Raw genomic sequence first — 15,188 nt, 5'->3', positions numbered from 1 at the left:
GACAGTAAGTTGGGTCTAGCCAGTTACTAGTTCAGTTACTACTCAAACAACCTAACCATTGGTTATCTAATTGGCTTCCAGTAATATTAATTGTGTGTGCGAAATATTGAAGAGAGCATATACATGGAACAGCATCCTGTGCTAATGAAGCTTTGTGTTTTTTTATTAATATATAGTACAATGCAAATATCCCACCTTAACAAGCATAAATATTTTGCTAAATAAAACATAATTCAATGTTCCTTAATTTGTTTGTAAGCTAATTCAAACAATATTGTACTGTAATCAAGGTCTGATATGCAAACTAAAGGTACCTTGGTAAATAATATTAACAATATTATTAATAAATACTATTACTACTACTACTAATAATAATGCAATACCTATTCCTTGACATCCTGATACAAAAGAGTTTAAGATAGCAGGCTTTTTAAATTATTAAATTTCATTAATATTATCAATTTCTACACTTCAAATATTATTTCCTTCAACCAACAAAACACTAGGACGGTATCTTACCTCTCCTTCCTCGGGAAGTATTCTGAGGAATCCCCGGAGCCTTTCCGAGCCAATTTCTGAACTCTTGCAGTCATGAATGAGTGAGGCAACCTCGGCATGAGATATTTTAAACTGTTTCAAAAAAATGTTAACATTCAAGGATTTCTTGGGATCCAGCAATGCCACATCTGTAGACTGTTTTTTGGTCACCTTTGTAGCTTGTGGTTTATTTACCTGGCAAAATAGCTCCTCAATCTGCCCATAATTTAATGATGACGGAGGAGTTTCAAGCAGGTCTTTATTTACGCTTTTCCATAAGGAATTGTTGTTTATATTATTGTTTACTTTGATCCAATTAAGATGTTTCATTTTTGAGCGTGGTTTTGGTAGTGTGTTGTAGAATGCATTGGCAGCACGTGAAGTTGAGTAATTTGGTAAGGACATAGAGCTAAGAAGTGGATTACGAAGGCCAGGAGCAGGAGGTGGAGGTGGAGGCCCACTAAATCCTGGGGGAGGTGGTGGTGGGGGTGGACCCCCACATCCTGGAGGAAGTGGTGGTGGGGGTGGTGGATGTCCTGGAGGTGGTGGTGGTACTGGTATACCTCCCCATCCTGGAGGTGGAGGGGGTGGTGGTATTCCTCCCCATCCTGGAGGGGGTGCTGGACCTCCTGGAAGTGGAGGCGGTGCTGGTATACCTCCCCATCCTGGAGGGGGTGGTGGTGCTACTGGTATAGCTCCCAATACTGGAGGTGGTGGGGGTGGTGGTGGTGGTATACCTCCCAATACTGGAGGTGGTGGGGGTGGTGGTGGTATACCTCCCAATCCTGGAAGGGGTGGTGGTGGTGGTATACCTCCCAATCCTGGAAGGGGTGGTGGTGGTGGTATACCTCCCAATCCTAGAGGGGGTGGAGGGGGTGGTGGTGGAGGTATACCTCCCAATCCTAGAGGGGGTGGTGGAGGAGGTATACCTCCCAATCCTGGAAGTGGTGGTGCTGGAGGTCCTGCATATATTGAAGGAGGGGAAGGAGGTGGTGGTGGTGGTCCTGTATATCCTGGAGGTGGTGGTGCAGGAGGCCCTCCATGACAGGGAGGAAGATGATGAGAAAGAGGTAGTGAAGACTTTAGATCATTATTTCCTACAACAAGTAAATCTGTCTGTCTGCAGCAATTATCAGGAAAATCAGCCGAGGTTATTTCCGATTCCTCTCGAGTGTTATTGGCAATATCATTCCTTAACGAAGGTTTTAATGTTTCTCCACCACTACCATCATCCTTGGCAGGAAGGCTAGATGATGGGAAAGGGCGTGCCTCAAATCCCTCAGGTAACACGTGGTTAACACTTGGAGACAAGTGCGTGCGAGTGGCATGACGGGAGAGTGTCTGGGTGGCAACACTGCGGGTAAAATCTTGGGACGATGCCACGGATTCTGCCCAAGTGAGAGTCAAGGTCCCCTCTACAGCACGAGCACCAACACGATCCAGTAATGACCATACAGCATCGCTGCAAAAACAATTGTCACAAAATAAAATAAATAAAATCCAAATAAATTACAAAATTCTCTTATTTACATTGCACCAAGTATTTTCAAAAGAAAATATTTTATACCAAAATACAGGGAAATCACATTAATGTGATTATATCAGAAATTTAAAAGCATATCAATGAGGTGTGAGAAAAGAGTAAGCCAGTAGTAAAAGATATGCCAAAAGGGAAGGAAAGGGAAGGGAAGGGGTAACGTTGCTAGAGAAGAGAAAAAAGAGTAATAATAATTAATTCCACTGTTGGGGGCAGGAAGCCTGTACTGCATTTACTTCTCTGACCTTCCTAGAGTAAGATTCAACCAAAAGGACAAACTATCGTATATGCAAATTAATGGTCCTAAATTGTGAAATGTTCTCCCAAATGTGATTACGAACTGTTCTTCTCCCAACTATCTTAAGTGAGAAACTAAAAAAATATCTAACATCATATAACAAATTTCACTCACATTTTCTTATCCAAAATAAAACATTCTCGTGTTTTGCTGCTACTGTAAATTGTAAATATATAAGATTCAAAAGCCGAAGATGTGGATGGAATTCTATACAAATCAGAAAAGAATTGGCAGATGAACTGTGTATATCACTGAAATTCCTTTTCAGAAAATCTCTGGACTAAGGGGATAATTTTCCCGGTTTGGAAATATGCAAATGTTACTCCAATTTTCAAACAAAGCAGAAAGAGCTCAGCAGAAAACTACCATCCAATCAGCTTGACTTTGCCCATCTGGAAGCTCATGGAGAGAATCCTAAGGGAGGAAATCATTCACCATCTCACTGTGAACAATACAGCAAAATCAATGCAACATGGTTTTGTTAAAAATAAAGCCTGCCTTACAAGCCTGCTCACATTTGAAATAGCCAGTTATTCAGACAAGGGACATCCAGTAGATGTAGTACACAAGGACTTCACTAAAGCCTTTAATAAAGTACCACATGAAAGACTGGCAAGGAAAATTCAAGCACATGGAACAAATAGTAGAATACTAGAATGGATGAAACAATGGCTAAAACAAAGAAAGCAAAGGGTCGTCTGGGCTGGACGGTTGAGTAACAGGTTTGTGCTAATTCCCTGACCATCTAAGTAATTGGGCACCATTTATTTCCTCCCATCCCGAATCCTTATTCTGATTACTTGCAAATGGTATGTACTGTAGTTGTAATGGCTTGGTGCTTTCTCCTGATAGTTCCCTTCCCTTTTCGAATGGAAATGAATCGGACTGGAGAAATGTGGCGAGTGGGATACCACAAGGTTACATATTGGGGTCAACCCTTTTTGTCATAAACCAATAAATCCACAAGGCAAAAGTATATACATCACACTTATAATTAACAAATAACCAACATTGTTTTCTTAATTTTTATAGTACCCATCAAATAGTGCATTGAACAGTTTGGGTGCAAAAATCATTAAACAGTACCGAATTCTATGGAGTGTCATGGGTAGTGATGCTGTACTTCTGCTGCCACCACTACCATCAACTGCTCTAATTCCTGGAGTGAGGTTGTACACTCACAGAAGTGGTGATCACTCAAGTGACCTAAACTAGCACTTCAACAATGCTCACATTTACAGAACACGAACAAGAATGTTCAAATCTTTATTACCTCTTATAGAGGGGCAGACCAAGCTCTGCTGGCTGCTTTTAATTGCAAACACAATAAAAAAGTAAAGTCTATCACCTCATCCATGATTCAATAGAGATTTTCAAGTCTTAACTCAGAAGTGAAAATCATAATTACTCACTGCAGGTTTACTGTCATTTTGGAACAGAATTCAATTAAAGACATTTATCACTATCTTCACCTAACACATTAAATAGTTCTCACCAGAAACCATTTTAGTTTGTACAAAATTCATGCAAGCAAACAAATGGCCTGTTGCCATATATTATTTAGGCTTTAACTTGTATTTATATTTTCATAATTTTGCACAGCCTCATTAAAGTCCTCTGGAACAGGCCACCATAATAGCATGATTTCTGGTTAAGTTGTGCACTCGCAAACACTTAAGACTTGCAGTTTGATCTACAGTAGTAAACTTCTATGAAAATTTTTAAATTTATCTTTTATCAATTAATGTGCCAGTTCACACACAAATCCAAGATACTTGAATCTAATATCTTGCAGAACTTGAAATATTTTGTCTGAATGTATACCAGTTTCCTATGTATTAACAGCATCATTATTTCTTAATCACATCTTTAAATAGTTTATGTAGTCTATCAACACTAGGGAATCGGCAAAACTAGTCTGTGGCAGGTAGTGGACTATCACAGGATGGTCTTACTCATCTGCTTCCTCCCCCCCCAGCTTGCTACGTTACTAGTCATTAAATGAAAGTTATGTGAGCACTTGTGTGTACTGGAGCATAGAAAAGTGTGTGCGTGTGTGTGGGTTTGGGTGTGGGTGTGCGCGCGCACATGCACACTGCACCTGAATAAACTCCTCCAAACCTCCCATGATATTGCTAAACCAATACACACACTCCCACACCACCCATGGTAGTGCTGTTACTGGAACATGCCCTCAATTTGCATGACATTTTCTGCTTTGGCATTTCTGCATTGGCAAAATCTGGCTCTGGGAACATACATATTTTCTTGTGTGCTGTTTGTGAGATCTGTTGCTGTCCTCTTAAAACAAATTTGAAGTCAGGATTAGCATTTCAATTTCAAATTTTAGATATATAGAGTATACAGGGTCCTATAGTGCAGTGATCAGTGAAGTTGGTTTAAAACCAAGAGATCCTAAGTTTTATTCCCAAGGCAGTTAGCAAGGTGCCTGACGAACACCTGACCTAACAGCTCCTTATAATTTCTGGGGCTCACCCATGTGGCGGGTTCACCCGTGCGGCGGGCTCACCCGTGCGGCGGGCTCACCCGTGCGGCGGGCTCACCCGTGCGGCGGGCTCACCCGTGCGGCGGGCTCCACCGTGCAATGGGCTCTACCGTGCGCCGGGCTCACCTGTGCAGCAGGCTCACTCATGCGCTGGGCTCATCCGTGTGGTGGGATCACTTGTTTGCTTACATCATGCACTAATATGTCCTTGCAAGGAAATAATTTAATAGTAATTAAGCCTGGGGCTATGCACTGTAAAGAAAGTCACTCAATATTTTAGAGAAAGTTAGATGGACAGCTAGGCATGGGTTACACTGGAAGAGTGACAGAGACTTTTGATGTGAATTTTTTTTTTAACAGAAAAATGAAGGCAGTAATCAGAGGCAATGTATCAGACTGAAGAAATATTACAAGTGGTCTACCACAGGGGTTCAGTTCTAGCACAAGTAATGTTCATTGTCTATACTGTATACAATCTATCAGAAGGAATACAGAACCTATATGAACATGTTTGCTGATTATACCAAACTAATAGGGAAGGTAAGACACTTAGATGATTGTTACATCCTTCAAAATGACCTGGACAAAATAAGTATAGGAACAATACTTGGCTGATGGAATTTAATGTGAATAAATGTCATGTTATGGAATATGGAATAGAAGAAAATAGGCCACACATAACATACAAATTATGTGAAGAGGCTTTAAGGACCCTTTAGCAGCTTAAGGGTTAAAGAACTCTCACAAACAAAAATATCTAGTAGTCCTGGACAGAAAACTGTCACTTAAAGAGGACCACATAATGAATATTGTACAATGAACCTATGCTACACTTTTCAACTTCAGAATCTCTTTTTAAAATACATAGAAGCAAAATATTGAAGAAATTGTTCATGATCTTCATGAGATAAAAATTGGAATATGCAGCAGTTTTATGGTGCCCTTAGCTTGAGAAGCACATCATTAAACTGGAAAAAGTGCAAAGACGTTCAACTAAATGGCTTCTGGAATTGAAAAACAACAGCTATGAGGAAAGGTTACAGGTGTTAAATATATGAAAGCCAGAAAAGAAAAAATAGGCGATATCATCACTACATAAAAAGTAGCAACAAGAATCGACAAAACTAACAAAGAAGAATGCTTGAAGCCTAGATCTTCAAGAACAAGTTCATAAACTCAAGCTAACGAAAAAAAGCTGATAAAAAATCATTAGAAAGTTCCCCTTTGCCAATACTGTAGTGGTAAACAGTTGGAACAAGTTAAGTGAGGTTGTGGTGGATGCCAAAACTGTCAGTAGTGTCAGAGTGCTATGTGATAAAGCATACTGGGAAGTTAGGACGCCACGAGCATAGTTCTCATCCTGTAACTATATTCGGGTAATTACACTTGGGTAATTACAAATGATGGCCAAGGTGATGGGCTAGCCAGGCTACCCATGGTAAGTAAACTCATGGGTAACTATATTTAACCCTTAAACTGTGCAGCTATCTAAAATAACTTGCTTAGCTAAATGAATTCCCAACCATGTTAAAGACTGTACCTCTCTCAATCAGTTTAAAATAAAAACAAAGCACTACCTAATAAATTCCCTGTAACCTACCTATTGTCAACCCATGTCTGTTTTTATTTAAACAACGCTGTTTGTCGACCTAATTGTATCTGTGCTGCTTTTTCAGCCATGTTCCCCCCTTTTTTATCTCTATTTTTATTTGCTTTCAACACATTTTATTCTTTATGCTCAATTAGTATTAAGCTTTAGTCATTAATGTTTTTCATGCCCGAAACGCTTTGCGTAATAGTGGCTTTAGGCATTGTATGTACTAGCTCTATCTATAAATCCATCAATCTTTGTAAAATCTCTTGTATGTATGTACCTTACCTAAATAAACATTTATTTTATTTATTTATTTCTAATTGTGGAGTTCAGTCCCTGAGCCCATTATGTGCCTCTGTAACCCTTTCCACTACTGCCCACAAGATGGGTATGGGGTGTATAATAAACGAACTAAACTAAAAACTGTCTAAAAGTACTACATCAAGGTGAACATGTCTAAAATTAGAATAAAATTTTATTTTATTTTATTTTATTTAATAAAAATTGTCATCGAATAAAATGGGGAGAAAAAGTGCTTATGGTGAATGGAGCACGGGAAGAAATTGCATATTGTGATTAAGAACAGTGAATGGGTTAAGAGACATTTTCACACAATATAATAGGTAGCAGGTACTATTAGGACAATACACAATTACAGTACTAGCAATTAAGTACAAACAGGTAAGTGTATATGTACATGTGTAAACCCAAAAGTAATGCAAGCACAGATGGGAGAAAATATGATTTAACCTAAAATGTTAAAATAATAATGAACCCACCTGTCTTCTTTGTCAGGATCAAGTTGAGTGAGGTTATGAATCAATGCCAACAGCAGGAGCGAGTGTGGCGTGTCTCGGATCTGCATCACAGATAAGATTATTATTATTATACTTGTTAGTATAACAGTTTGGATTTCATAGTACAGTATGAAGTTTTATTGGTCATGTGACTGAACTCTGATCAATGCATGCTCTATGCTACTTGCTTATTTGGAGTGCCTAAGGACATTTTTTGAAAATGTATTTGTACCTATGGAAAGAAACATCATCAATACCTTAATGTAATTTCAGTATCATAAGGGTGGACAGTGTCAAAAGCTAAGAGAGCTGCTGATGGGGGGGGGGGGGCTTGTCATTAGCTGTAAAATTCTAGCATTGAATGTAATGAAATTCCACAATGGCATCACAAGGTATGAAGAAGGCCTTCTGAGAAAGGGCACCTGTTTTGCTTTCTTCACATGGTAATGCTTTCATGAGCAACTGGAGACAAATACTGCAATAATACTGCTGTTCAACAAGGCAAAATTGTGTGTTTAACAATAATAATAATAATAATAACAATAAATAATTTCATTCACCTGGGTTCTAGGAGACTCGAACTACAGACCCCATGCATGTGAGGTAGAAGCTCTATCAGCCGAGTGGATAGAGCTTCTGCCTCACAAGCGTGGGGTCTGTGGTTTGTCTCCTAGAGCTCAGGTGACTGAAATGTTTATTGTTATTAAAATGTGGATGACATTTTAAGAAATAATAATACAGTAATAATAATACTGTAATTAGAATTTGCAATAACTAAGCCAGACAATAGGTCTACATTAGGCAATGTATTGTTGACATAATTTCAATATAATTCAAGAATGAATACCATTCTTTAGTTACTTGGCCTTTTGCATGCATTTACAATTCTTTTTACTTCAAAATTACCAACAATAGTCGAGGTTAGCATTAAACAGCATTACATTATTTTACCTTAGTGAAGAGGGTATTAAAAGCATCGTAGTGGTTGATGTTAAGTTGACCCTCATCTCCATATAGCTGCTCCTGGTCTTCTTCATAACTATCTTCGAATACTGATAACTGTAGAGACAACTGATCATCCTCTACTTTATGCAAATCTTGAAGTATATTCAAGAAATCCAACCCTGGCCAACAATAAAAAGTTTCGTTACTGAAAATGAAAATTAAAGATAGTTTTCTTAAAGTTAACAGGTTAAATTTTTATATTATTCCATCTTGCACATACTTTTCTTGATTGAAGTATGCTTTTTGTCAGCCATCTATAGGATGATTAAACTTTTGATAGTAACTTGTTTATTAATAATTAATTTTTTCAGGGATAGGCAGCTAGTGAGTATGTGTACATATGTACGTACAGAACGTCAGAGACAATGTATCTGACTGGAGGAGTGTTACTAGCGGAGTACCACAGGGTTCAGTTCTTGCACAAGTATTGTTCATTGTCTCCATAAACAATCTACCAGAAGGAATACAGAATTATGTGAACATGTTTGCAGATGATGCTAAGGTACTGGGGAAGATAGGAGATGCAGATGATTGCAATGCCCTTCAAATTGATCTAGATAAAATATCTTTGAGTGTCAAGTAGCAAATGAGACCTCGTGGTGGTTTTGGATAGTAAGCTATCACCAGAGGAACACAAAGACCATTATGAAAGGAGCATATGCATTGCTTTTAATTACTGTACAGTGAAACCTCGGCTTACAAATGCCCCTCTTTACGAACTTTTCAGATTATGAGCCCAATTTCTTCGTAAAATCTGAATCAGGTTACAAACTTTACCTCGGATAATGTAGCTTGTTGATACTCGTATGGCCGACCTAGCGTGTGGTGGCAAAGCGACCGCGCCTCAGTTTACCAGTGCCTCCCACCTAGTGACAATCGCCCTTGAATTCTTTGTAAAGAATTTCAGCGTTTTCCAGATTTTTGGGTATTTGAACATGATAGTTATTATTATATATCTCACCATGGGTCCCAAGAAAGCCAGTGGTAAGGTTCAATCCAAGAAAACACATGTGAGGATGACCATAGAGGAAAGAGAGATCATTCGTAAACATGAAATGGTACACGGGTTGTTGAACTAGCTAGGCAGTACAGCAAATCTATGTCAATGTTATGCACTGTAGTTGCTAAGAAAAAGGACATTATGAGTGCTAAAGTGGCAAAAGGCGTATCAACAATCACGAAACGAACACAATTCTGAGGAAATGTCTTTAGGGAAGGAGGAGGCAGTACAGAATGTCCCTTCCTCAATAATTAGGAAATGATGAAGACTGTGGGAAAAAATGCAAATTTTTGTTGAAGAAATGCAAACTGTTTTGTTGAAATGCAAACTTTGTCGACTCGCCCAGAGCAAGCTGTAGTAGACCGTTGCCTTAACTTTTTGAATGACACTGTGATGCCTCACTACAGACAAGTGTTACAACATAGGGAAAAACAAGCCTCTATGATTGGATTTTAAGTGAGAAAAACAAGCAGTGAGCCACAAGCAAGTCCTAATGGTATGCAGGCAAAACATACCAGAAAGAGTACCCCAGAGAAGTCATCATTGCCTGATGTTATAATGTAAGGGGACTTCCCTTCCAAACACTAACACCTCTCCTCCCCTCTTCACCGTCTTCCATCTGCCAACAACAGTCATTAACAAAGGTAAACAATAACTTGCACATATTTTAGTACTAAAGATTTGGGCGAATGAGGTATAAAATTTACTTTAAAGTTAATATTTTTGGCAGTGTGGAATGGATTAATTCAATTTATATTATTTCTTATGGGAAAATTTGCTTCGGTTTACGAATTTTCGGGTTACGAACCATCTTTGGGAACGGATTAAATTCGTAAGCTGAGGTATCACTGTATATGGATGGTGAAATACGTGTACTAAAGAAACTGTTCATGACTTTTGTGAGACCAAAATTGGAATAGGTAGTTGTATGGTGCCCAAATCTTAAGAAGCACATAAATGAACTGGAAAAGGTGCAGCAGCATGCCACAAAATGGCTTCTGGAACTGAAAAATAAGAGTTACGAGGAGAGACTAGAGGCGTTAAACATGCCGAAACTAGAAAATAAAAGAGGTGATATGATCACTACAGTACTTGCAAAATACTAACAGGGATAGACCAAATTGACAAAGAGGAATTCCTGAAACCAGCAACTTTACGAACTAAGAGGAAACAAATTCATGCTAAGAAAACAGAGATGCCGAAAAGATATTAGAAAATTTTATTTTCTAGTAAAGTGGTCGACGGTTGGACCAAATTAAGCAAGAAGGTGGTGGAGGCCACAACCGTCTGTAGTTTCAAAGCTTTATATGACAAAGAGTACCGAGAAGATGGGACACCATGAGAGTAGCTCTCATCCTGTAATTACATACACACACACGGGCATACATTATGCTTATAAGGATGACCCCCCCCAGGTTGAATTGACCTTCCCCAGGATGCAACCTCACAACAGTTACACTACAGTAACTCCAGGGTACTACCTATTTACTGCTAGGCAAGCAGAGGCATTAGGTGAAAGGAAACGTGCCCAACCAATTCTGTCCTGCCTGAGGATCAAACCTGGGATTCCCAATAGTGAGTCAAGAACAAACCCAAATGTACTTCTGAAACTGAAGTTTAGTTACCAGGCAACAGTGTGCATTGTGGAGGCTACATTGTGTGTTTTTATATATAACATTGTACTGTCCTTCCTTATATTCCCAGCTCAGATAATAACAAATATTATCAATAATAAACTGTATAATTATATACAATTATTATAATTATTAATATATTATTATACAATTATATCAAGGTCTCCTCCAGGGTTGAATTACAGTACAGTACTGACCCTTCCCAGGATGCAACCCCACAACAAGCTGACTGACCCAAGGGTACCTACAGTATTTACTTCTAGGTGAACAGGTCATCAGGTGATAGGAAATGCACCCAACCATTTGTGTCCCACCCAGGATTTGAATCCAGAATTCCCAATTGTGAATTGAGAACAAACCCAACTGTACTACTGGGACCCTGTAATGATAACAAATATAACAATGTTTTACTTATAAAAAATAGAATATCAGATTACCGTGGTTACTTAATAGGTAGAGTACAGTACTGTATTTTTATTAGTTCCCCTTTGTCGGGGACAGAATGTTTATACTGGGGCCATGTTCCTCCTAGGTTGAACTACTGACCTTCCCTAAGATGCTACCTACAACAGTTGCTTAACTTGACTGCTAGGTGAACAAAGATATCAAGTGACAATAAACATGCCAACTATTTCTGTTCCTCCCTGAGGGATCGAACCTAGGATCCTCAACTGTGAGTCAAGGACATAACCCACTGTGCCACACACCATTGCCTCACTTGTATAATATACCTCTAAGTGGCTTTACCTACCCATTTCACTTTATTGTTATATTTTAAGTACCTGCCCAGTCTACTTCAGTACTGTTCAGATTTCATCTGTTATTGCATACAATAATGGGATCTTATCCATTAACCTGTAAAGTGTTAGTATCCCTCAGATAAATTCAATAATCACTGACCTTACTAAGCATTGGTTGCATTAAAGTTTTGCCCTCGTACTTGACTCACTGTTTATCATTTGCACTTTAATTTTCCAGTACATCTTGGCATTTATATTAAATGTGGCAGCATACCATTTAAAGTAACTACTTATCCAACTGCAATTTGTTTATTTATTGTAATTAACCATTTCATCTGACTTTCCAAGGCTTCAAACATATTAAAACAATTGCAAAAACTAGACTCCCAACAAAGCCCAGTTACTCCCTATCTTCAGTAAAGAGACTGGAAAGACATTAAGAGATTAGTTAATTCAAGACTGGAGTCACTAACCAGACCATTACATGAATTGATAATGGTCCAGGAGCGACTGATTTTTTTTTTTTTTTTTTAAGATATATACAAGAGTTGTTACATTCTTGTACAGCCACTAGTACACATAGCGTTTCGGGCAGGTCCCTGGAATACGATCCCCGCCGTGAAGAATCTTTTTTACAACCAAGTACACATTTTACTGTTGAGTTAAACAGAGGCTACAGTTAAGGATTTGCGCCCAGTAAATCCTCCCTGGCCAGGATACGAACTCATGACAAAGCGCTCGCAGAACGCCAGGCGAGTGTCTTACCACTACACCACGGAGACTGGTGAATGATGTTGCTTTTTCATTTTATGATGTGTGGTTTGGACATCATATCTTCAGCCATGCTTATGTGACTCATTGTCTGCATAACCAGACCAAATTGGGCAGGAAAACGATATCTCTTACATTTGTCTGGATAATTGTGAACTTACATATTTACAAGCTGTTGCAGATATAGCTGTGGATTATTTCAGAAACTATCTTTAACAGCATTAGATTCAAACCTGGGACTATTTACTTGGGCAACTAAGCCAGTATGATATCCACTAACATCCATACTCTGTAGAGTATATCCAATTATCGGGGACAGGAAGCCTGTACTTTGGTTCATCATGGTCCCCCTCTAGAGTTGAGACCAACTACCAACCTTTCCCAGGATGCAAACCACAACAATTCTCTAACTCCTTGGTACCTACTGGGTATTTACCGCTAGGTGAACAGAGACACGAGGTGAAAGGAAGTGTGCTCTCGACTGTGAACCAATGACGTATGCTACTGTGCTATAGAAAAATATAGAAGTTCAAAGAAATGTTAATGGTACAAAATCTTTTTATACAGTAGTTCTCAAAATGGGCAAGAGAATACTCACCAATAAACTCATTTCTAATGGCAACACGTGCCTGCAAATGGCTGACACCAAGTACAAGACAATTAACAAAGGCTACTAGTGTCGTTTGGTAGTCCGAGACCTCTGCATTACGAATCTCCTGGACAACCAACGTAAACCGGTATCGTTTGGTTTTCAATACCTGTAACAGGATCAGAAATTAGACAAAAGAAAAATTAATCATCAAGGTAGTTTCCAAGGGTGAAATGCAAACTAATAGTAGGCATCAAAAATGGTTTTATATTACAGTATATAATAATCAAATAAGAGAAGTACAAGATAAAAGCTAAGATCTAAAATCAGAATTATTGCTTACGTTATCTAATTGTGTGAAAAAGCACTAAAGAGCATATACAGTATATTAAGCCAAATTATAGCTGACTGCTGGACTGGCCTCTCATTTTCATTATATAAAAGTACAGAAAAAGTATAACAAGACAATTAATATTCAGAGAACAAGTCATAATGTGGGTGAAACAAATAACCTAGCTGATATATATATAATATGAAATGAAAGTGAAACTGGTTCAGTCCATCCTGGACACTCTTCAAATTGTGACAATGATTATATTTGTATATATAGACTGAAAATGAAAAAAATATCCGACTAATCAACATAATGCTGTCCTTACATTTCATAAACTTCTGTTTCCCTATTATGATATTAAATTTTTTATACTTTAACTATTTATACTACCAAAACATGCTTACTTTATAATTATTGAGGGAGTCGAGAGCCAGAGCGTGGCCTTTCTCTGAATACACGCACAATGCAGACAGCAGCTCAAACACTTGTTTCTTCACCAGCATGTTGCGAGAGTCCAGCGCTGTGGAAGTACTTCACCATTATTGATCAAGTTTGAGATATCACATAAGAACATAACCTGAATTTGCCTGAGAAATCCAGGAGGCCTGGTCGGAAACTGGGCCGTGGTGTTATAGATCCCCAGAACCTTCAACATGTAGTCAACAAGAATAGCCACCAACGCTCTAGTGGCCTCGATGAGGACAGGAAGCCTGTGGCGTGTCAAAGGACCCCATTTATACTGATAAAAATGTTAAAGCTGCAGAAGGCCTGCTGATCCTCATGACATGGCCCTTACTGGCCCATATGAAGGAACTCTTATTTACATCTGCCCAAACTCTTTCAATATATAGGTCTAACCTATTCTTGAAACAATCCAGTGATCCCACATCTATTTTACTTCCCAGAAATTTGTTCCATTACACTCTAGTAAGCTTTGTGTTCCTGAAAAAGCTCCTAACCATCCATGTTAAGTACAATGTTCAACATTTAACATTACAGTGCTTAAAAAAGGATTGCATATTAACCAATGTTAATACAGTATAACAAGCTCATAATTTCAGCTGAAATGGAAAGAAATATGTGGATATTAATTTGGAGATCTATTTGTTAACTTTCCACCCATATTAAACAAACATCAGGTGCTGAAACACTTCTAAACCATACATGAAGTTGCCTGGGAGTGTTTACCCCCAGCAACTTGCCAGAGAGCACCTACCCCTCGGCAACTTGCCAGAGGGCACCTACCCCTCGGCAACTTGCCAGAGGGCACCTACCCCTCGGCAACTTGCCAGAGGGCACCTACCCCTCGGCAACTTGCCAGAGGGCACCTACCCCTCGGCAACTTGCCAGAGGGCACCTACCCCTCGGCAACTTGCCAGAGGGCACCTACCCCTCGGCAACTTGCCAGAGGGTACCTACCCCTCGGCAACTTGCCAGAGGGCACCTACCCCTCGGCAACTTGCCAGAGGGCACCTACCCCTCGGCAACTTCCCAGAGGGCACCTACCCCTCGGCAACTTGCCAGAGGGCACCTACCCCTCGGCAACTTCCCAGAGGGCACCTACCCCTCGGCAACTTGCCAGAGGGCACCTACCCCTCGGCAACTTCCCAGAGGGCACCTACCCCTCGGCAACTTCCCAGAGGGCACCTACCCCTCGGCAACTTCCCAGAGGGCACCTACCCCTCGGCAACTTCCCAGAGGGCACCTACCCCTCGGCAACTTCCCAGAGGGCACCTACCCCTCGGCAACTTCCCAGAGGGCACCTACCCCTCGGCAACTTCCCAGAGGGCACCTACCCCTCGGCAACTTCCCAGAGGGCACCTACCCCTCGGCAACTTCCCAGAGG

The 15,188-nt window shown here is 39.7% G+C and overlaps 1 protein-coding gene and 1 long non-coding RNA gene across 8 annotated transcripts in view; one reads left to right on the top strand and one right to left on the bottom strand.

Moving 5' to 3' along the window:
• LOC123755905 (inverted formin-2) overlaps positions 1 to 15,188 on the bottom strand; it is a 71,726-nt gene that overhangs the window by 21,356 nt on the left and 35,182 nt on the right. For all 3 annotated transcript variants that reach the window (XM_045738845.2, XM_069300179.1, XM_069300178.1), the window contains 5 exons: positions 13,747 to 13,862; positions 13,018 to 13,177; positions 8,221 to 8,393; positions 7,252 to 7,331; positions 520 to 1,999 (listed from right to left, as the gene is read on the bottom strand). In XM_045738845.2, the coding sequence (XP_045594801.2) occupies positions 520 to 1,999; positions 7,252 to 7,331; positions 8,221 to 8,393; positions 13,018 to 13,177; positions 13,747 to 13,862 (2,009 nt within the window). The remainder of the gene's footprint in view (positions 1 to 519; positions 2,000 to 7,251; positions 7,332 to 8,220; positions 8,394 to 13,017; positions 13,178 to 13,746; positions 13,863 to 15,188) is intronic.
• The window catches only part of LOC123755906 (uncharacterized), a 52,084-nt gene that overhangs the window by 30,379 nt on the left and 6,517 nt on the right, over positions 1 to 15,188 (top strand). For 4 of the 5 annotated variants that reach the window (XR_011221996.1, XR_006772588.2, XR_011221994.1 and 1 more), the window contains one exon: positions 7,268 to 7,365. The exons of the other annotated variant lie outside the window; for it this stretch is intronic. This is a non-coding gene — a long non-coding RNA (uncharacterized lncRNA). The remainder of the gene's footprint in view (positions 1 to 7,267; positions 7,366 to 15,188) is intronic. 5 annotated transcript variants of the gene reach the window in all.

The sequence above is a fragment of the Procambarus clarkii genome, chromosome 43 (assembly GCF_040958095.1).
Source record: "Procambarus clarkii isolate CNS0578487 chromosome 43, FALCON_Pclarkii_2.0, whole genome shotgun sequence".
Taxonomy (NCBI): Eukaryota; Metazoa; Arthropoda; class Malacostraca; order Decapoda; family Cambaridae; genus Procambarus; species Procambarus clarkii.
Note: the sequence above shows the minus strand (reverse complement) of the source record. Positions and strands in the feature narration are given on the sequence as shown.